The sequence below is a fragment of the Balaenoptera borealis genome, assembly GCF_965194805.1.
Source record: "Balaenoptera borealis genome assembly, chromosome: 20".
Taxonomy (NCBI): domain Eukaryota; kingdom Metazoa; phylum Chordata; class Mammalia; order Artiodactyla; family Balaenopteridae; genus Balaenoptera; species Balaenoptera borealis.
In genome coordinates this window covers 18299986-18321666 of record NC_138879.1, presented here as the reverse complement: position 1 = coordinate 18321666, position 21681 = coordinate 18299986, and the positions used below count along the sequence as shown (strand labels likewise).

At 52.6% G+C, this 21681-nt stretch overlaps 1 protein-coding gene across 3 annotated transcripts in view; it reads left to right on the top strand.

Moving 5' to 3' along the window:
* Positions 1–4283: 4283 nt before the first annotated feature.
* Positions 4284–21681, top strand: part of PLXDC1 (plexin domain containing 1) — a 71607-nt gene continuing 54209 nt past the window's right edge. For 2 of the 3 annotated variants that reach the window (XM_082373503.1, XM_082373502.1), the window contains exons 1-2: positions 5205–5398; positions 13051–13232. In XM_082373503.1, the coding sequence (XP_082229629.1) occupies positions 5323–5398; positions 13051–13232 (258 nt within the window). In that variant the 5' untranslated portion in view covers positions 5205–5322. Of the gene's footprint in view, positions 4843–5204; positions 5399–13050; positions 13233–21681 lie in introns of those variants that run through there. The other variant, XM_082373504.1, reaches the window with a different exon arrangement.

Genomic DNA, 21681 nt, shown 5'->3' with positions numbered 1-21681 from the left:
TACACGGTAAGTTAAAAAGTGATAAGTGTAAAGGGGAAAAATCAGTAGGAAAGGGAAGTTGGATGTCTGTTGTGGGGAATGTTGCAGTTTTAGATAAGGTGTCCAGGGAGGGGCTGCTGAGAAGGTAGCTGCTTAAACACCTGAAGGATGTGAGAGAGCTAGGTCATGGTCCTACAGAAAGGACCTCGAATCAGGCCTGGAGAATTCCCTTTCCTCTTCCCTCTCAAGTGGAGTCACAGCAGGCTGGGGACCTGGATGTCCAGTTGAAGGAGGGGAGACTTTAAGCAGGCCAGCCCAAGGAACCACACATTTCTGCCAGTGTCCTTGCCAACTCCCGGGTCAGGAGGACCCCCCTCCCCCAAACCACAGTTGGTTCAATTCAAGCGGCATTTCCTAAGTAACCCCCATGTGCCAGACACTGTGCCAAGTGATACAGACGTGACCAAGACTCCACTCCTTCTCTGGGGTTGCTCACAGTGTAATGGAAGAACTTGCTCATGGAGCCTCCTCCCAGGCCTTTGAAGCCACCCTGGTACTGACCCAGTGATGGAGCGGGTGGGAAGGGGGCACTGGAGCCTTGCCCAAAGACACTGCTGAGGTGGGTCTCCAGACCTCTTCCTCAAAGAAGCCCTCCCTGACTCCCACTCCCAGACATCCAGAGGCCTCTGTACATCTCCTTTCTAACCTTTATCACAGTACGTAGTTACAGAATTGTTTGATCATTTGTTTAATATCTATCTCCTCTGCTAGACTGTAAGCCCTAGAGGGCATGTCTATTTTTTCACCAGTAACCCCTAGCACAGTACCTGATACATGGTAGGTACACAGTCCATTCCTATTTGTTAACTGAACACAAAATTGGTTATAAATTTGGTCACTCCATCAGTCAGCTCTGGGCAGGGGCTGGGGGCTGGGAAGGCCATCATCCTCATGGGACATGCTAATCCTTGCCCTGTTCCTCTGTCCCTGCAGGCTGCCTGCCGGGCTTCAGTGGATGCAGTCTTGGGCCACTGTCAACTGATGTCCCAGCCTGAGGCCAACCAGAAACTTTGAGGGTTTTGCATGGACTATGTGGGTGGAAAACCCAAGTGACTATTTGTTATTTTTCTGTGATTCTCTGGTGGGACCAGGGGCAGCTATGGACAGTGAGATTGCCGCTATCCACCCAACCCCCACTGAGGAGCTAGACTGAGCACCGTGAATTGCTGCAGACAGGACAACAGTAAAAGCTGCCCTTCACTCCATGGGAGCAGGTGTCCTTCTTGGAGACACCAGGGAAGCTGTTGGATGTGCTGGGGGATTAGGAAGTGGAGCCCCCTCCCCTCAGCCCTCAACCTCTCTGTAGGACAGAGTAAGAAACCCTGGGATTTTTCTTTATTTCCTAGAACCCTAACCCTAACCCCCTCACCCCCACTCCAGCTTTCTGGCCCCTTAGACATCTTTGTCCCCTACCCTTTGATCAAAGGAGATTCCAGAAAGGTGAAGGGGTCGGCTCAGGAGAAGGAGAGCAGAGCCAAAAGCTGGGAGGGGAGAGGGCAGAGGACAGGACCTTCTGGCCAGGGACAGTCCCTCACACTGCAGGGAGTTCTACTCCTCGCTCACCCTCCCATTCCCTCTGACCACAGCTTTTGAACTTTACGCCGCACCTTCACTCCCAGTGTCTTTCCAGTGTGAATCCTACTCCTCCCAAATGTCTCAGATTCCTAGAGCATTTGCTTTTCTTGTCTTTTTGTAGTGATTTTTTTCACACTGTATTAGGAATTTTATGAAGGTGTAATAAATGTCATTGAAAACTGCTCACCTCTTATTTCTGCCTGCTTCTTCTGCTTGTGCCTCAAACTGGCTTTTGGTTTTCATACAAAGCTCTCAGGCAGGGGAAATCCACCTTGGAAATGGAGGGGGGCTGCCTCAAGGGTCTATCTGCCTAGGGGACTGGCTCGTTGGTCCTGGGCTCTACGGCTCTCTGCCAGGTGACTGACACCGTCCTTGCCAGGATTCAGAGCTCTGGGCTCTGCCTGGGCCTAGGGGAAAGAGTGGTTTGATGCTAACTCATGGAGGAGGGGAGGAGGGGCCCTTCGGGGTTGGAAACGCCCAGGGGTCCTATCAAAGCAGAGCTGGAAACAGGATGGAAACCCAGGCTACCCATCTGTGTACACGGAGCAGTGCTATTACCCCAGACGACCTGGGATGGTCCTGAGGTCAGTGGGTCTCTTCCCTTCCCAAGTCAGGTAGTGACATCTCTGTGAGAGGCTGGACACAGATATAGAGGGCTCAGGATTTTTTTAACCTTGTGGTTTCCATAAGGCGTGATTGTGGAGAAAGAACTCAGGAATTGTAAACATCGCCGTTCAGATTCTATGTTCCTTCCATTAGATTATTTTCAAAGAGAAACACAATAGTTCAAAGGTAATATCATCCCCTCATTCCACGGAAACTCATTCTCACTGGTAAGGAGCAGGAGGATGGGGGTATAGCTCAGTGGTAGAGCATTTGACTGCAGATCAAGAGGTCCCCGGTTCAAATCCGGGTGCCCCCTCTCTCACCGAGACTTTTCGCGTTTTCTTAGTCTTGGCAATGCACATGTTGAAGTTCCCTTACAAACGCGAGGGAAAGGATCCTCAAGCACTGCTGACCCGTTTTGCAGTCGGGCGAGGGTGGAGTCCCCGGCCCGGCCAGACCACGCCCTCAGTCTGTTGGTGGATTGTACAAAGACCCACTCTCGTAATGGTAGGGCGGAGGCGGTAGCACCCTCAGGTGGCCTTGCCCACGGACCCCAATTGCTGTTGAGAGCAAGAGAAGCTGAGTCTCTAAGGGCCGGGCTCGGGCTGGGGAAGGAAGGCCGAGAGGAGTCTACGAGAGCGTGTAGGATGGAGAAATGGGCGCCAAGAGAAACGCTAAGGGAACTCTAGCAGGGCAGGAAAGGGGGACCCAGGCCCAAAGGAAGGCCCCTGAAGTGAGGAATCTCTAGGGACTTCCCCTCCCACATTCCCAAACTGCAAGTTTCTTACATCATTAGAATTCTTTAGTTCAGAGCTTCAGGAAACAAACCCTGCACCCAGATGAGTAATCTCTTGAGATTCATTTTCTCTCCGTCTCTTGTAAACATTGGCCCTCCCTTCTGTTCTTGCGCCCGGCACAGCGCCTGCGCCAGAGAAGCACTAATAAGTCATCCGTGTGATTTCCCAGCAGAGGGGGTATAGCTCAGTGGTAGAGCATTTGACTGCAGATCAAGAGGTCCCCGGTTCAAATCCGGGTGCCCCCTCAGTGGCCTTTTTAAGGCACCGAACTCCGATTCTCCAACAATTTTCTTCACAGCTTTTTTTTTTTCTTCCACAATTTTGTGTTGACATTTCCTTCGCCACCTCTATTTTGGGCGGATGAGGAGCGGCGAGAGTACAAAATACAGGAATTCTAAAGCAGTGGCTCGCAAAATGTGGTACCGAGAACAGCACCACCACCTGGGAACGTGTTAGAAATGAGGATTCTCGTCCCTATCTCTATTGAGCTTGAGGGTGGCGCCCAGAAATCTGTGTTTTAATAAGCCCTCCAGGTGATTCTGATGTATACTCAAGTTCTAGAAGTTTACATTAAAAAAAATGACAGGTCGTTTGCTTCTAATTATTTCCAAGTTGCTGTTTCAGCCTGAGTTCTTATTAAGAGACCTTTTAAAACAGACCGCGGGGCATCCGGACGGGGTAATGTACAAAGAAATCAGTGCCGGAGCTGGAATTTCGTCCTGGGACCTCTCACCTTGACCTCTCGGAAGGTAGGGGCAAAGACTTGTGAACCTGCCCGGCTGGAGTAGGAGGTCGCGGGCAGCTCCAGGCCAGGACCGGAAAAGTGAGGAAAACCGCAGAACAGGCGCGATGCGGCTCGTCATGTGCCCACTAGAGGGCAGCAAGAAGCTACAGCTGGAAGCAGCAGTCTTTTTGATCCTGAGCCGGCAAAATAGCAATTTAAATAAGACAACAAGAAGAACTTACAGATAGGCCTTGTCTTGTCCCATTGTGATTGAATAGAGGGCTTAGGACTGGAGGAGGTTGCTTCTGGGACCCTGGGTCCTGAGGAAGGAGGAACTGGGATTCTGAAAGATTAGAGAGTCTTTAGGACCCCAGCCCCGTATATGTCAGGGCGCCCCCCTCGCCCCTCTATCTCCCTCCATCCAGCACTCGAGTTTCTTGCCGTCGTACGAAGTAGGTCGGGGAGGGAAGAGGCACCTCCGTGTCCTGACCTGATTCCCTGCCGTCTATTAAATCTCCTAAATTGCAGGTAGTTTATTCTGTTGTGGTAGGAAAAAAAAAAGGGGGGGGGGATCTATCCCCAGAGCCTGCTATAAGGTGGTGGCAGTTGGGGTGAGACATTTCCTTGCTCTGGGACTGGCTTTGAAGATTGACTGGGTCGGGCCCTGAAGAGGCCTGGGGTCCCCGGAGAGGAGGGTGGCCTCGGTTACCTTCTGGGGGTGGGAAGGGGTCCAGGTTATTTCAAAGTAGGGGTGAGCCAGGCCCCCTCCACCTCCATGTCTGCTGGGCTGGGGGGCAAGACAATGGGGACAAGACAATTGTCTGCTGGCAATGGGGGATGGGGGTGGGATAAAGTGGAGAGGAGCCACGGGAGGGCGTGGAATTCAGGCCTCTGCTGCAAGGGGAGATTCTGGGGTGGGGGTGGGCATCAGAAACCCACACAACTCCATGGAACAGCCCAGAAAGTCGGGAAGCCTGGTGGAGCTGGGTTGGGGGGTGGGTGGTAGGAGCTCATGGTCCGAGGAAGAGGTCTGGCCTCTCGAGCCTTCTCTCCACCGCTTTCCCCCGGGGAGTCAGGAGGGGAAGGGAGGCAGGAGCTAAGGTGCGGTGTGGGGGTAGCTGATGCTCTTCGGGGGTTCCTTCAGCCCGAGGGTCCCCCGCCCTGTCCCCCTCCTGCGTCCGCTGCCCCCCCTCCCCCCGCTTTGGGAGCGGCCGCGGGAGCTCTCGGGGAGCGCTCGGGCAGGGCTGGGAGGGCTGGGGGAGCCTCGGGGCGAGCTCTGGAGGCGCCGCGCCCCCCCCCCCCGCCCCGCCCCGCCCCGCCCCCTCCCCGGTCCCCGCTCCGGGAGGCCGCTCTGCTCGCTCGCCGCCCGCTGGCGCTCCGCCGCTCTCGCCGCCCGCTGGCGCTCCGCCGCTCTCGCCGCTCTCGCCGCTCTCGCCGCTCTCGCCGCTCTCGCCGCTCTCGCCGCTCTCGCGCTCCGCCCGCCGCTCCGCCGCCCACCCCTCCGCCTGCCAGCCCGGGGGACCGCGCCGCCAGAGCCCGGCCGGGGCAGCTGCGGGCCGGGGGCGGGCCCTGGCCCCCACCATGCGGGCCGAGCTCTGGCTCCTCGTGCTGGTGCTCAGGGAGGCTGCCCGGGGGCTGAGCCCCCAGCCCGGAGCAGGTAGGACTGGCCGGAGTTGGCTGGGGTGGATCGGGGCGGGGATCGGGGGGCAGGTAGGCGGGCGTGGGCATGGGCAGGTACCGGCAGGCTGGCGATGTTTGGGGCGCCGGGGGTCGTGTCCGCGGGAGGCCGGGCGCCCTGTGGACTGTGGCAGGTGGACAGGGACCCCACTTTTCTAAACACACAGGGTGTATGAGTGCGGGAGGAAGCGTCAGACACTGATGCCCCGATCTCTCCTTCCCTCCTGGAAGGACACTGGAGGGACCCTGGTAGAGGGGGATCTATAAGGCAGTGGGCTCTGGCCCCAAAGGGGGCAGTGGGAGAGACATAGGGACCCCTGGTCACACCGGATGAGGCTGAATTCTGATGAGATGCGGAGTCTGGGGTGCCTCCTGTCCCAGTTTTGCCTCCTTTTTCTTTTCCCTGCCCCCACTCCCAAGCTGACCCAGGCTGGGCGCTGGGTGGGAAAAGCCAGGAGGATGGAGGAGACCCAGCATCTTTCCTCCAACAAGGGCAGTAGGGGCCAAACGCCTTCCTCTCTCCGTTTGGTACTTGGAGAGCAGGGCCCAGAAAGAAGCAACTTGCCACTCCCCCTCCCCCAGCCTCCAGGGTCCTCCTGTCACTCCTGCGCTGCTCTGCCCTGGTGGTCCTTGGCCTTTAGCTTCTCTGGCTCTAGATTGGGGGGTGGGGGTGTCCTATCTTGCACACTCCTCTTCCACACAGCAGTTCTCTACAATCATCGCTCTCACCTGGAAGTCCTTTCTGAGATCTACCTTGAGTCCCTCCTGTTATAAAAGGAGAACCATTTTTCAACAAGTAATTTTACATTCTCCTCTTTCCTCCTCATGTACATAGAACTTCTCTGGGGTTGGGGAGGTGAGTAATTGCAGTCAAGCCTCTTGAGAGAGAGAATTGGGAAGATAGTGCTCCATGCCTCACTGGCATACGTGTCCCCCAGATGGATGGAGCAGGTGGAGGGTTTGGCGAGGGGGATGCTGTAGGTGGGCTGCTGTGTCTCAGGGATGTGCTGGCATCAGGCAAAGCGTCAGTGACAGTGTGCTTGACTTTAATGATCCCTGAATGTAGCTGAGACAGGCCTGTGTCCCTGTTGAGAAGGAGGGTGTGGGCAGAGGACAGTGGAAGCTGATATGGCAAGAGGCTGCTGGTGAAGAAACACCAGTTTTCAGAGAGACCACGCAGAGAGTGGCCAGAGACTTGGTTTCTAGTCCCAGCATCTCACTTGCTGTGTGACCTTGAGCAAGTTACTTTCCCTCTCTGGGCCTATTTCCTCCCTTATAAAGTGAGGCTGTGGGCAAAATTTTTAACTCTTGGTGGTGGGATTATGAGAGATCTTTTTTCTTTTTTAATGTTTGTCTTTCCTTTTCAGATTTGTTAGGATGTGTATGGGGTAATTGAAGGCAATCTTTTAGATCTCAATACAAAAAGGAATGGGTTGGACAGGTCAATTTTTGAGGTCCTTTGCAAACCCAACCTGGTGGGATCCTCTGAACTTAGGATGTGACTGGGTGGATGAGAGATGGCTCTGAAGCTGACTGAGTTGGGAGAACCATGGAGTGGGTTGGGGAAGGGGGCATTGGGAGGAAACAAGGATGTGCTGGGCCATGGGGGCCAGACCCAGGCCTGGCTGAGGGCTGCCTCTTCAGAGTTGGGTTGGAAGAGTAGATACCCTGGGAGGTCAGAAAGAGGGGGCAGACAGAGACTTGAATCACATCTCTCAGTAGAGAACACCCTGTCTCCTCGGCTTTGACAGAGATTCAACCAGGAGAAATGGACTTTCTCCGTAGCAGGAGAGATTGGTTAGACCTAAGGAAGCTCTAAGAAGCCAGCGGGGGCAGCTGTTACTCCCAGTGCTGTGCTTTTTTCACAAGGGAAGGCTGGATTTGAGGGGGGCCCTGTGTGGAGGCAGAGGGATGTCTTCTGGGGAGAAGAGATGTGGGGTGGGACATTATGGGGGAGGGTTGCTCTGACTGGTGGTGGAGCCCTGGTGACGGTGAAAGGGCAGCTGGGAGCTGGACCTGAGGGGCGCTGCCATCCAGCCCCAAGGCTCCAAGTCCTCCGCGCTGCGGTGGGGATGGGCTCAGGAGGGAGCTGAGATCTCCCCTCCCGCTTGATGAATTGGCTTGTTTAGTGGAGCCTTGAAACTTCGTCTATCATTAAGATGGGAGCAGGAGAAAGATGAGTGACCCAAAGATATAGTCAGGTGGTGGGCGAGGCCAGCAGAGGCTGATAGACAGACAGATGGACAGACAGGAAGATACTGGGGTGCACAGGGGGAGCGTGGGGGTGGTGGCACTCAGGGTCTGGTCCAGGGGAAACCGGAAGTGCCTACAGCAGACAGAGAAGGAAAAGGCAGCTGGACGTGACTTCCTGGCTGTCAGGAGACCAGGGCCAGCACCGACCCCTGGTGACCCTGGCAACTTCCTCCTTTCTCTGACCCTTGGTTTCCCCATCCATAAAATGAGGTTTGGACCAGATTGCCTCTAGGGCCCCTTGAAGCTATGACTCTGCTTCCGGCCTCCTCCTTGCTCACCAGGGACCTCCAAGCAGAGCGAGACTGAAATCCAGATTTCTCACAGTGGCCGTCGGACAGCCCCTCCCCACCTCCACCCCTGCTCTCACTCTGCCTGCGGCCATCCCCCAAAACCCTCCGGCTGCTGTCCCCTGGGATCTGCAGGTATCGGGCTTCTCTTCGTCCAGGTGTCCATCAGCTCAAGGGCCGCCTCTCAGAGAGGGTCACCCTGAGGGCTCCGTCCAGAGAAGCAACAATCCCCAACCCTCTCGCCCTTCTGTTTCCCTCACAGCCCTTCTCGCTACCCCATGTTGTCTCATTTGCTGAATTACTCATTTTGTGTGTGTCTTTCCCGACTAGAATCTTCATGGGCACGGGGGTTGTGTCTGCCTGTTCCCTGTTGCTGCCTCAGCACCCAGCACGGTGCCTGGCACACAGTAGGGTCTCAATAAACATGTACTGAGTGAGTGAATGAATCAGACAGGGTCACAGACCCCAGTCTGTCCCTTTGAGAGAAACTCAGAGAGGCAAACTCTTCTTTTCTCCTCTCCTCCCCTCTTTTCTTATGAGCTACTGGCCATCCCTCCCTGCCCCTTCCTCATGCCTCCCTCTCTCTCCCCAGCTCAGGGTCCTCAGTGCGTTTCTGCCTGCCAGCAGGAGGGGAGAGGGTGCAGTTGGGGGCTTTGTAACTGAGGGGCAGGATTTCAGCTCAGGGTCTGGAGCCTTCCCCGGGCCCCTCAGAAAGTTGGTCCTCATGTGAAACCCAGGAAAGGCAGGAGGACTCTGCTGGGTGCTTTGTGCACATTATTTTATTTAAGACTCAAAATGACTCGCCCGATGTAGGTTTTATCACTTCCACTTTCCAGAGGAGGAAACTGAGGCTTAGAGAGATTATGCAATTTGTCCGAAGTCATAGTCAGTAAGTGATAGATTCAAAGTTCAATCTCAAGCTTGTCTGATTCCAAACCTGTGCTTTTATTGCTGTGATACTACAGCGAGGGTTTCTGGTGAGGCTGTGCCATGAGGGGAGGGTCTTTTCAACCCTGTGGGTTGCAGGTACTCAGGACATTTAAGGATGCCTCCCTCCCTCCCTCCCTTCCTTCCTCCCTTCCTTCCTCCCTTCCTTCCTCTCTTCCTTTCTTCCTTCCCCTCTTCCTCCCTCCCTCCCTCCCTCCCTTCCTTCCTCCCTTCCTTCCTTCCTCCCTTCCTTCCTCTCTTCCCTTCTCCCTTCCCCGCTTCCTCCCTCCCTTCCTCCCTCCCTCCCTTCCTCCCTTCCTCCCTCCCTTCCTCCCTCCCTCCCTTCTTCCCTTCCTTCCTCCCTTCCTTCCTCTCTTCCCTTCTCCCTTCCCCTCTTCCTTCCTCCCTCCCTCCCTTCCTTCCTCCCTTCCTCCCTCCCTCCCTTCCTCCCTTCCTTCCTCCCTCCCTTCCTCCCTTCCTTCCTTCCATCATCCATGTGTGCTTGATGAGCATCTGCTCTATGTCAGGCACCTAGAGCCTGTGGTGGCACAGGTAGCAGCAATATGTCAGGATCAGGGCTGGGACGGTGCATGTAGCATTTGGGGTGAGGGGCAGAAATGTCAGAGGAGGCACTGGGAAGAAGTGACATCTCATGAGACTTGAAGGATGAGCAAGAGCTCATCAGGAGAAAGATTTATTTATGGAGCAGAGTGATCTAGGATGAGAAAATTGCATGTGTGAAGCCTCGTGGCCAGAGAGAGTAGGGCTGCGTCCTGCAAAGCGCTGTAGGAAGATGGGAGGCTGGAGAAACCAGCAGGGATCCTGTCATGAAGGGGCTCAAGTGCTGAGTGGAGGGGCTGGGCTTTCAGCCGAAGGGTCATGGCGAGAGGGGAGCATGGGAGAGATAGAATGAAGTTTGTCCTCTGGGCAGGATGCTCTGGCAGGCGTGTGGGAGACTGGCCCAAGGGCATTAAAGGTGGGGGCTGAAGTTGCCACCAGGAAAGAGGTGACGGTGGCCAGGACTGAGTGGTGGCCATGAGGCTGGAATGGCAAGCTTGTGTGATGTGTGGGATGAAGGTGGCTTGGCCCAGACGCTGGGATTGCGTGACCAGGCCTCGTGAAGTCAGCCTGTTGCTTCTTGCCCTGAAGGAGGGCAGGGGCACCAGAAGAGGGTTGGGGCACTACCACTGGGCCGTCCCCCTGCATTCCAGGGGCTACAGTCTGCCAGAGAAGCTCCCAGGTTCGGACCCAATGGCACCCAGTGCATTCTGCCCTGGGGCTGCCCCTGCACCTTAGGACACAGCCTGGCATTGCTGGTCACCTCTTGTACTTTCTGTGGTCTGAGCAGAGCCTGCATTTTTTCTGTGCCTGAGTGCAAATCCTGTCCTGGACTAGTTGTGTGACCTGGGGAGATTCCTTAATGTCCTCGTGGCTCAGTTTCCCAATTTGTAAAATAGATCTAAAACTAGCACCTCTCTCATGGGGTGACTGTGGGGATTAAATGAGTTAGTGGGTTTAAAGCCTTTGGAATAGTACCAGCACAGAATAAGCATTCTCTAAAAGTCAGCTGTTATTTTTATCATTACTGTCACTATTGTGACATCCCACTAGACTGTATGCTACTTAGGGCCATGGGTGGTGGAATGGATGAATACATGACTAGCGTATGCTCTGGAAGCTTCTTGCTGGGAAGAGGGAGCTCTCCAGTGCAAGGCAGAAGGCAGAGCAGGGGGTGGCTGAGGGTTGGATAGGCGCCCGGGCTTAGCTGCTCCGCGGCATGTGGGATCTTCCCGGACCAGGGCTCGAACCCATGTCCCCTGCATTGGCAGGTGGATTCTTAACCACTGCACCACCAGGGAAGCCCCTCCCTGTTTAAAAAACCATCTCATTTATGTTTCTTCCTTGATGCTCATGGTGGCCTGTGCCATAGGCATGATTGTCATCCCCATGTTTGTGATGAGGAAACTGAGGCTTAGAGAGGTAAACTGATGGGTCCAAGGTCACACAGGTTGTGGTGGCAGGCGTGCCCTCCCTGGCCCCAGCTCTGGCTGGGCCCCTCTCCCTGCCCTCTCCCCAGGCCTCAGGCCCCCACCATCCAGGCTCCCTCCTCTCTCGGTTGCAGGACGGTGATGCCTGCAGATCTCCAGCATCCCTTTCTGGGCCAGCTGAGCTCCTCTACTTGCTCTGCACATGCTCCTTTCCTGTTTTGGCTCCTGCCCAGGCCTGAGGGCTGCTTGCAGGAGGACCCAGGGAGCTGGGCAGACCAGCCCAGCACAAATAGTTCTGCCACCAGGGGCAGCTGTGGGCCCCACCCGAGAGCGGCAAGACAGCGCTGGCTTGCGGTCTGGGCTACAGGCAGGCTGCCTTCCCAGCACTGGGCTCAGGTCCATCTCAGCCAGTGGGCATCTTGGGGAAGGGGTCTGGAGACCACCCTCTCTCCATCTTTTCCAGAGCATCTGGTTGCGATTAGGGGCAGGGGAGTGAGAGGGGGCCGGCAAGGATCCAGCAGGCGCCAGCAGCCAAGAATGACTTAATTGGATAAAATGTCTAATGACAAACCAGAGCCCCACAACAGGGTCCTGGCCCCAGTCCCAGGCCTGGTCCTGGGCAAGTCTTTTCTCAACCTCTGTTCTTGATGGCTCCTAAGTTACCTCCAGTATAGTGTCCTCAATTATGCAGTGATTGAGCACCTACTGTTTGCGAGGCACCGAGGATACACATTTGCGGAAGGTGGGAGGGTCCTGTGGGAACTCAAGTCTACCAGGGAGACAGGCACAGTTAGACCACCAGCAGATGCTCTAGGAGAGAGGGCTACATCCAGGAGCTCTGGGGAGGGTTTGGGGCAGGTCGAGGTGGAGAAGGGCATCTGACACAGTGCAGGCCTGAAACTGATGGAGATCACAGGGAATGTCACCTCCACCCGTCTGGTGGTCTGTGTCCCATATACATGTCCATAGTAGGTGTGGCAATTGGAGAGACCGTATAAGACACATCTTTGGGGGCATAAATCTTTCTGAAATGGAAAAGCCTGGTTTCTGTGTCATTTGGAATACATTTAATGACCTAGAGGGAACTGGAGAGAGCATCAAGTCGAGGAACGGCTGCTAGATGGCCTGTGTGCAGCCACTCTCCAATCCTGTGCCCGCAGCAGACATTGCTAATTGATCATGACAACCTTTCCTGCTAAACACAAATGGAACCTCAGAATTCTTCACAATTAGAGTGCTCGTGGTTGTCACTAATCGATTGGAGATGGCTTTTGAGATGAAACCTATTTGCCATCATTGATGGTGTCTAAGCTCCTTGTTTCATGGGGAAAGTGACTTCCCCAAGGTGTTTGAAGGTAGTGATGAGACTAAACAGTGGTCCCCACTATGGAGACATCTTCGACTGTCACAACCTGGGAGGAGGTGCTACTGGCATCTAGAGGGTAGAGGCCAGGGATGCTACTAAAAAATCCTGCAATGCATAGGACAGTCCTCCACAACACAGAATTATCCAGTCCAAAATGTCAGTAGTACCAAAGATGAGAAGCCCTGAACTAAAAAAACTCTGCTCTCTGGCTTCTAGTCCCTGGAGTCCCCTGGAAGGTAAGATTATGTGCCATTTCTGGTAGAGAAATAGGGAACTGGTTTGGAATGTTCCAGAACAATTGTTCTCACCCTTGTCTGCCGTGTTAGGTCCAGGTCTTCTCAAAAGCTCCCCGGGGGATCATTTAAGAATCCTCATGCACAGTCCACACCACAGACCAATTATATCAGAATCTCTGGGGTGGAACCCAGACACCAGGAATTTTTAAAACTCCCCAGATGATTCCAGTGAGGTTGAGAATAATCACGCCTTTGGGGGCAGATAAGGGAAACTTACCTCCATCCCTACCTGCTGTATGACCTTCTTTAAACTCTGTGAGCTGCTGATTCCTGTCTGCAAAATGGAGAGCATCACATCTACAGTGGAGGGCTGGAGTGAGGGCTGCAAGTGTTACCTGTGCAAAGTGTGTGGCGTGGAGCTCAGTGCATGTTGGGTATCTCCTGCCCTGATAATCACTTTCCCCAGAGTCAATGATGGCATGGGAATCAGGGCTTCTGCAGAGTGAGCGGGCTGGTCCTCCTCCAGGGCCTTCACTCTGACTGTCAGGACTCAGCTTTCTGTCCCCTTCTCCCAGGTCAGGATGCAGGCCGAGACTCTGGAGGGGCCGTCCAGGGGACCACCATGCAGGGCTGGAATCGGAGAGCCCGAGAGATCCCTGGCCAGGTGTCAGAGCCGGACAGGACTCAGCTGAGCCAGGACCTGGGTGGGGGCACCCTGGCCATTGACACACTGCCGGATAACGGGACCAGGGTGGTGGTAAGTGCTGGAGGGACATGGACGGGGAGGGAATTGGCAGTGGGGGAGCCCCCAGGTGCCCCATGTACACTTGTCAGACACACAAGTGTATCCTTTGGGGTTGGCCCTGGACGTCGGTGTGGAGAGAGGGCTCCCGGGAGACTGGATGGAAGCGGGGTCAAGCCTGGGTCATAAAATCTTAGCATCTCAGAGCTTCATAGGCTTGCCTACCTCCTTGTGGAGGTGAAGTGACTTGCTCAAGCATGCACAGCATGTCCACAGGGTTCCTGACACTGGACTCTTCCACTTCTTAGGGCCTCCACTAGGAGCTGAATGAAGGTGACATTATTAGTCACATCTGGCTGCCAGCTCTGGCCCCACCCCGACCTCATTTCTGCACCATCTACAGACCATGTGACTCCAAAGGGTTAATGGTACAGAGGCTCTGGCTGCTCAGCCTCAGAGCAGCGCACTCTGAGTGGAGGAAGCAATTAGGGTGATGCTGCAGGAGAAAACCTCCTCTGCCTGGGGCAGTTCTGGGGGGGGCAATGCAGGGAGGAACTGCCCCTTGTAGAGCTGGCCCTGCTCGCCAGCTGGCTACCTGGGAGGCTCATGGGGGCCTCTGTGTCTGTGGGAGAATCTGTAATCATGTGTGTGTCTGAGGGTTATTGTGTATTATGTACATTTGCCTGTGTGTCTGTCACCATGAGCTGCTGTGTCTGAGATGACTGTGTGTGTGTGTGGGTGTGTGTGGGTGTGAGACCGTGTGAGTGTGAATGTGCCCATGGCTGTGTGTGGAGGTGCCCATGGCTGCCGGGGAAGAGGGTGGATTCTCAGGATGCAGAAAAACTATGAAAGGAGAAGCAACAAGAGGATGGGCTTCTTGGCATTTCTTTATTTTATGTTTAGTAACTAATTTTTTAAATCCAAGAAGCGCATGAAGTCAAAAAGACCAAGTAGTGCTTAAATCAGAAAACAAAACACATCAGTCCGCCCCTCTCCTCCGGACCTGCCCACCCCTCTCTCAGAAGGTGTCACTTTGGGCACTTTCTCCTGGCGGTCACCTCCGTATTTCTAAGTAATTTGCTCACACTGCTGCCTGTCGATAAATCCGTTTAGACATTATCTGTTGATTGCCTGTTGTGTAGATGAAGAGTGCCTTTTATATGCCTTTTATATACTCCCCCAAGCGTGGTTTAACGCTCTCAATATAACTGTTAAATCCATATGCTCTGCTTTTTATCATAATCAGGTAAATATTGTTCACCACTAATCCAATCAGGGTAATATCATTGTTTACTTTCTTGCATCATTTTTGCTTTTCCTGCCCCCAATCCCCACCTACTTTCTTAGTTTTTTGTATTTACCATGGCTATATATTCTTTTTTTTCTTAATTAATTAATTTTTGGCTGCATTGGGTCTCCGTTGCTGCGTGTGGGCTTTATCTAGTTGCGGGGAGCGAGGGCTACTCTTCGTTGTGGTGTACGGGCTTCTCATTGCAGTGGCTTCTCTTGTTGCGAAGCACAGGCTCTAGGCGTGCGAGCTTCAGTAGTTGTGGCACGTGGGCTCAGTAGTTGTGGCACGCAGGTTTAGTAGCTGTGGCTCGTGGGCTCTAGAGCGCAGGCTCAGTGGTTGTGGCGCACGGGCTTAGTTGCTCTGCAGCATGTGGGATCTTCCTGGACCAGGTCTCAAACCTGTGTCCCCTGTGCTGGCAGGCGGATTCTTAACCACTGAGCCACCAGGGAAGTCCACTGCTATATATTCTTAAACATCCATTGGCCTCAAGTATAATTTTTGGTGTGGTCAAACCTGTCAGTTTTTTTTTTTTTTCTTTTTTTTGGAAACCTCTCAGCCGTTGTCATCCTTCTCCAACCTGGCCGGGTGCTCGCCTGCCTGCCCACAGCCATCCTGGGACCTCCCTCTCCTTCATCCTGGAACTCCCTTATCTCTCTCCTTGCTAGGCACCCTGTTCTCTTGACCCTGTGTCTTTTCTTTCCCGTTTCATTCCCTTGTTTGTTTAGCTTTCTGAGAAAGGTTACAGAAGAGGAGAACTTGCACATCTGAAAATGCCTTTATTGTATCCTCACACTTGATTGATGGTTTGGCTGAATATAGAATTCTAGATTAAAAATAATTTTCCTTCACAAGTTTGCAGGCATCTCACATGGTCTTCTGGTTTCTGATGTCACCACTGAGAGGTCTGATGTGCTTATGCCCGATCTTTGTAGATGCCTGCGTTCCCCTCCTCTGGAAGCTTTCAGGGATGTTCCCTTAACCCCAGCATTCTGAAAGTGCCTGTTCTGGCTCTTTCTCTCTCACCGCGCTGGACACTTGATGGACTGTTTCAACCCAGAGACTTATATTCACCAGTTCTGGAAAGTCTTCTTGTTTTATTGCTTTGATCATCTTCTCTCTACGTACTCTCTTCTTTCTACCAGACCCCTCAATTAGATGTCCATCTCGGGGATTGATCCCCAAACTTTCTTCTCTCTTCTGCTTCTATCCCTTTGCATTTTTTGTTGTCTATTTGTTAGTTTGCTTGTAATTGTTGTTGTTGATCCACTTTCTGGGAGATTTTCTCAACCTTATTTTCTTAATGTTACTGATTTTTTTTCTACTATCATATTTTTCATTTCCAAGAGCTGTTTATTCTTTTCTGATCATTTCTTTTTTTTTTTTTTTTTAAATATGGAACGCTTCACGACTTTGCGTGTCATCCTTGCGCAGGGGCCATGCTAATCTTCTCTGTATCGTTCCAATTTTAGTATATGTGCTGCCGAAGTGAGCACTTCTGATCATTTCTTTAAAAAAAATAGCCTCCTATTGTTCTTGTGTCATGGATGTAATAGCTTCTCTCTCTAAGGATATTTTTAGAATTTTAATATTTTTTCCTGCATCATTTCTTCTTCCTTCCTTCCTTCCTTCCTTCCTCCTTCCTCCTTCCTTCCTTCCTTCCTTCCTTCCTTCCTTCCTTCCTTCCTTCCTTCCTTCCTTCCTCTCTCTCTCTCTCTCTCTCTCTTTCTTTCTTTCTGTTTAATGCAGGGACAGTATACACAGGAGGGCCAGGTGTGGGCAGGGTGAAGGAAGAGAAGACGTTAGGAAAAGCTGCAGCAGGGAGCAGCTAAGACCTCTACACGTGAGCCTGAGCTGGCAGGGAGGGTTGTTGCCCAAAGCAGCAAGAACTGCGATGCCTCTGCAGGAGGGGTGCCTGGCAGGGGCTGTACCAGTGGGGGCGGGAGACGGACCAGGGCCAGCCTGCAGCCTGGTGCGGAGGGAGCAAGGTAATACATTCTCTGAACTCTCTCTCTTTCTGAATCATTTCTGTGACTTATCTTTCCTGTTACCTCGTCCTCAGACGTGGCTTGGCCCCATTACTGATCCTGTCTTTATTTAAAATGTTGATCTTTTGTTCATCATGGATTTTTCTGCATCAATTTAACTAATTTGATTTAAAAATATATGGCGTTAAAATATTCTCTTGATGACTGAGTTTGTAGGTGCCGCTTTTTAAATGTTTTTATTTTTAAAAAATTTTGTTGGAGTATCGTTGATCTACAATGTTGTGTTAGTTTTAGGTGTACAACATAGGGATTCAGTTATACATATACCTATATTCATTCTTTTTCAGATTCGTTTCCTATATAGGTTATTACAGAATATTGAGTACTATACAGTAGGTCCTTGTTGGTTATCTATTTTATATATAGTAGTGTATGTATGTTAATCCCAACCTCCTAATTTATCCCTCCCCCCCCCCCACGTTTCCCCTTTGGTCACCATAAACTTGTTTTCGAAATCTGTGAGTCTGTTTCTGTTTTATAAATAGGTTCTTTTTGTTGGTGCCACTTTAAATGTTACACCCGAGGTCAGTGCCTCCCTCGCCTCACCCTAATCCCGGCCCTGAAGGGAAGCCATTCACTTCCCATCCTGCCCTGTCTTCTCCATCCTGCAGAACCAAGGAGCCATGGTGGGATGATGGAATAGAGGGCCAGGGCAGGACAGGTACCCCAAGTAAGGGAACACTTGGAAACTCACCCTGTCCCCAACCCCCAGCTTTGCTGGGCTACCGGTTAAAGAACTGGTATTTGCTCTGGGCCAGACACCATGGTCAGAGGGCCATGGTCCCGTCTGTGCAGAGAGGCCGCTGCAGAAGAGAGCCACAGAGACGTGGCCTTCTGGAAGCAATTGTCTGTGGGTGTTCAGAAAGGGCAGTGGGGATCATTAAGAGCCACTATGGATTCAATAACCCCAGAGCTTAAAAAACAGCTCAAATTCTCGGGCTCCACCCTGGACTGATTGGGTGAGAAACACTGGAGCCTGGGAATTTGTTTCTTTAAAAGTCCCCCCATGTGATCCTGATGGTTCTCTAGGTGTGGGAACTTCTGAGCTGTAACCTTTCAAACCAATTTTAAAATCGGTTGCCAAATTGAACACTGGAAGCTGAGGCTTTCTCAGGCACCACGTGGCTGTACTTGACCACAAGACTTCCACCATCCTGGGGGCTTTGTGGCCCCCTCAGTAGCCACACGTGAAGAGTGCACGTGAAGAAGCAAGGCCACCCTGGCAGGAGGCCCCTCTGACTGCGCTAGGGGTGTCCCCAGCCCTGCCCAGAAGATTGGAGGATCAGACTTCTAGACCAGGCTTCTCCCTTAGCTGGAAGAGAGTTCAGATGTCAGATTAGGAACCGGAAGGCTTCCTTGGCAGGCTGGTTGATAGTTGGCCTCAGGCCAGATGAAACTATTGGGATCATTATAAATCCTGGCACTTCCGTTTAGAATAAGGTGGGAGAGATATGACTTAGCAGCGGTTCATGAGGAAAACACTTGGGGCTCCTCACTGCCTGTGGGCTGGGATGAGTCAGGAGTGTGGAGTGGCTGCCAAGGACGGAGGTGGGAAAGCCAGCTGTGTTCATGGAAACCCACAGAAACCCACAGAAACCCGGGAACCAAGGCTGGGGCTCTGGGGATCCTGTGGGGTTTTTCTTGTCCTGACCATAGCTGAGGGGTTTGAACCCCCTTTCAAATGGCTTTCTAGAAACCAAAGTAGTCCAAAATGGTTGAAGGACCTTGGGGTATTTAACCTGGTATAGAGAAGCTTCTAGATGTGTCTGCTTTCTAATAGCTGCAGGGCTGTGACTGGGGCAGAGGGAATAGACTATTTTCCTCCATAGCTCATATCCCTTCCTGTCCTGAATTATCTATTTATTTGTTTTTATTGCCTGTCTTCCCCTGAAACCGAGGCACCATGAGACCCAAGACTGTCTTATTACTCTGTAGCCAGTGCCTGGTGCATGATGGGTGTTCCTCTTTTGAAGGAACAAAGGAAGTAGGGATTTCCCCATCTCCAGAGGCCTTGAAAGACAGGGTTGTTGAAGAGAAGAGGTTGTGCCTAGGGTGAGTTGTTGGACTTAGTGGCCTCAAAGGACCAAACTCTACTGACTCCCGGGTTCTCACACACATAAGAGAATGTCAGTGCTTATACATGCCATAGATGCTGGAACGTGTGCGCACACACTGCAGCCCGGGGCGGGGGGTCTCGTGCCAGAATCCTCAGAGGGGCCTGTGCTCCATTCCTACCCCGCCTTGAACCCATTAGGCCTTGCACTGAGCTGCACTCAATGGGGGATGGTGACGATCGCCCCCTTCAGCACAGCCAGACCTCCACACCACCTGGGCTGCGCGCTCACCCTACCCTGGATGGTGGGCCCTCTTGGTCCCTGCACGTGCCCCGGGAAGGGGCCCAGAGACAACTGCTTCTCCCGTGTCTCTGGTCAGCGTCTCTGAGAGCTGGGGTCTCTCTGGCCGAAGGAAACCCGATCTTGGCAGCAGAGGGCTGAGCAAGAGGGAAGTGGAAGGAAGGGGACATTTCAGCAAGTTTGATTTGGTCTGTTTCATAAAGTTTTCTTGGCTTTCAACTGTTTATCCATATCACAGTCTAATCTATGCCAGCAGGAACCGGGCTTTAGTTCCCCCTGCTCTGGGGCCGTTATCGAGGGGCTTAGGGCCTGGCAGGTGGGCTGCCATCCCCTTTGCCTCCCCCCGCCCCCGCCCACCCCGGAGCCCCATCATCTTCCTTCATTGTTCCTCAGTCTACCCTCCTGGCCCCAGCTTCCCTTCTGGCCCAGCTCCCTCACCTCAGCCTCTCTGCCCAGCCCCCATCCCAGGCCTTCTCTGGCCCAGCCCCCTCTGACCATCTTCCCTTCTCGCCCCTCTGGCCCAACCCCATCTTCCTAGTCCCTTCTGCCCGGCACTTCCTGCCTGGCGACCTCACCACGGTGCTCCTTCCAGCTCAGACGCTCTTGCTTTGGAGGCCTTAAGGCATCCAGCCTGCGCTCCCAGGATGAGCTGGCAGCTCCAAGGCCCCTGGTCAGAGCCATCTCCTTGGATGTTATTCCCATGCTCACTCTACAACCACATCCCTGTGGAAATAGGATTCTTGTCCGGACTTGAGCTTTCCAGAGATTTTTCCACCAAGACCAATCCTGAGTTCCTGGGGACACTGGAAACTTTGTGGGCGAGGGAGGGATTGGGGAGAGCCATAGTGCTAAGTCAGAAATCCGGGAAGAACCACATTTTATTCTCCAAGAGGCTGAAGGGGGATGTCGTCAAGCCTGGGGATTTCCAAATCCAAATTAAAGGTTTTCTTGGTTCTGTGGTTCATGTCTGGGTCACAGTTTGGGAGGAACCAAGTTTAAGAGCAGTCAGATTTGGAGGTTCCCCCTGTAATAGAACAGGGTCACACACCTAATAGAAAATTCTGACTCCCCTCCTCTTACCCCAGTCTTCCTCCTGGCCCAGCTTCCCTGAATTCCTCTCCTCTCTGGCCCGAGCAAAACTTCCCAGCTCATGCAACCGCCACGGCAGGCCCAGGGATGCTGAGGGACCACACGGTGGGGTAGGGACCACATCATTCAAGACAGTTGGGCAGCGAGAGGAACAAGTGAGTGCAATACCCTCGTGGTTTCTACACCCTCCCAAAGGAGGCAGTTCCCAAAAGGAGACCTTCAGAAGGGCCTAGGGGAGACGGGACAGACAGATTTGTAGCCTTGACACGTGAAGAGCCCCAGGCGCTGCTCATGGAAGAACCCGGCCGTGCCAGTGCTGGCGCTGAGGGGAAAGCATGAGGTGAGCAGGCTGTTAGGGGAAGACTCCTGGGGGTTGAGGGTGAGATGGGTGGAGGGAAAGTCGTGAGCTGAATTCTGAAACGACAGACGATAAGAGATTTTGTGAGAAGAACGGGTGTCCAGGGAGGTGCGAGGTGGAGTCCAGACGTCCAGTCTTCAGCGCTGTGGAAAGAGTTCCGCAGTCTTGGCCTTCCATGTGGCACTACCAGCTGCTGACCTTGGTCTGGACACTTAAACCCTCAGTTAATGAACCTGGCGTTTCAAGCCCCTACTAGCTTCAGATTTCCCAAATAGGGGAGGGTAGGTACTGATCTTCCTGGGTTGAGACTCATAGCAAAATGCGCGGCACGGGATGGGTTCTCAGTCCCAGGGGTCTCCCTTGCCCGGCTCGGTAAGAGTGCCACAGCGCCCTCTGCTGGCTGCTCAGGCCCAGGCGGTCTGTCTCCCACACAGGACCCTTTTGTTGACCCTTTTCCTTGCGCAGGCTGGTTGTTTGGTTGGTTGGTTGGTTTTCTTTCTTGTTGAGGTGAGATTCACGTAACAAAAAATTAACCATTTGACAGTGAAGTGCATTTAATATACCCACAATGTTGTGCAACCATCACCTCTATCTAGTTCCAAAACATTTTCACCACCTCAGGAGGAAATCTTGGACCTTTTAGGCCGTTGCTCCCCGTCCCTCATCCCCATCAGTCCCCGGTTATCACCAATCTGTGTTCTATTTCTATGAATTTACCTGTTCTGGATAGTTCATATATAAATGAAATATCATATATGATCTTTTGTGTCTGGTTTCTTTCACCTGGGATAATGTTTTCAAGGCTCATCCATTTTATGGCTGAATAATATTTTCCATTATACGGATATACCACAGCTTTGTTCATCTATTCATTTGTTGATAGACATCTGAGTTTCTTCCTGTTGGTTCTTGTGAATAGTGCTACTGTGAACATGTATATGTGTATATGTTTGAGTACATATTTTCAGCTCTTTGGGGTATACCTAGGAGTGGAATTGCTGAGTCATAGGGTAATTCTATGTTTAACCCTGAGGAACTGCCAAACTGTTTTCCACAGTGACTGAACCATATTACATTCCCACCAGCAACGTATGAGGGTTCCCATTTTGCCACATCCTTGCCAACACTTGTTATTTTCCTTTTTTTTTTTTTTAAATTATAGCATCCTGGTGGATGTGAGCTGGTATCTCATTGTGGTTTTGCTTTGTGTTTCCCTAATCACTAATGACGTTGAGCATCTTTTCATGTGCTTGTCGGCCATTTGTATATCTTCTTTGGAGAAATGTCTACTTAAGTCCTTTGCCCATTTAAAAAATTGGGCTGTTTG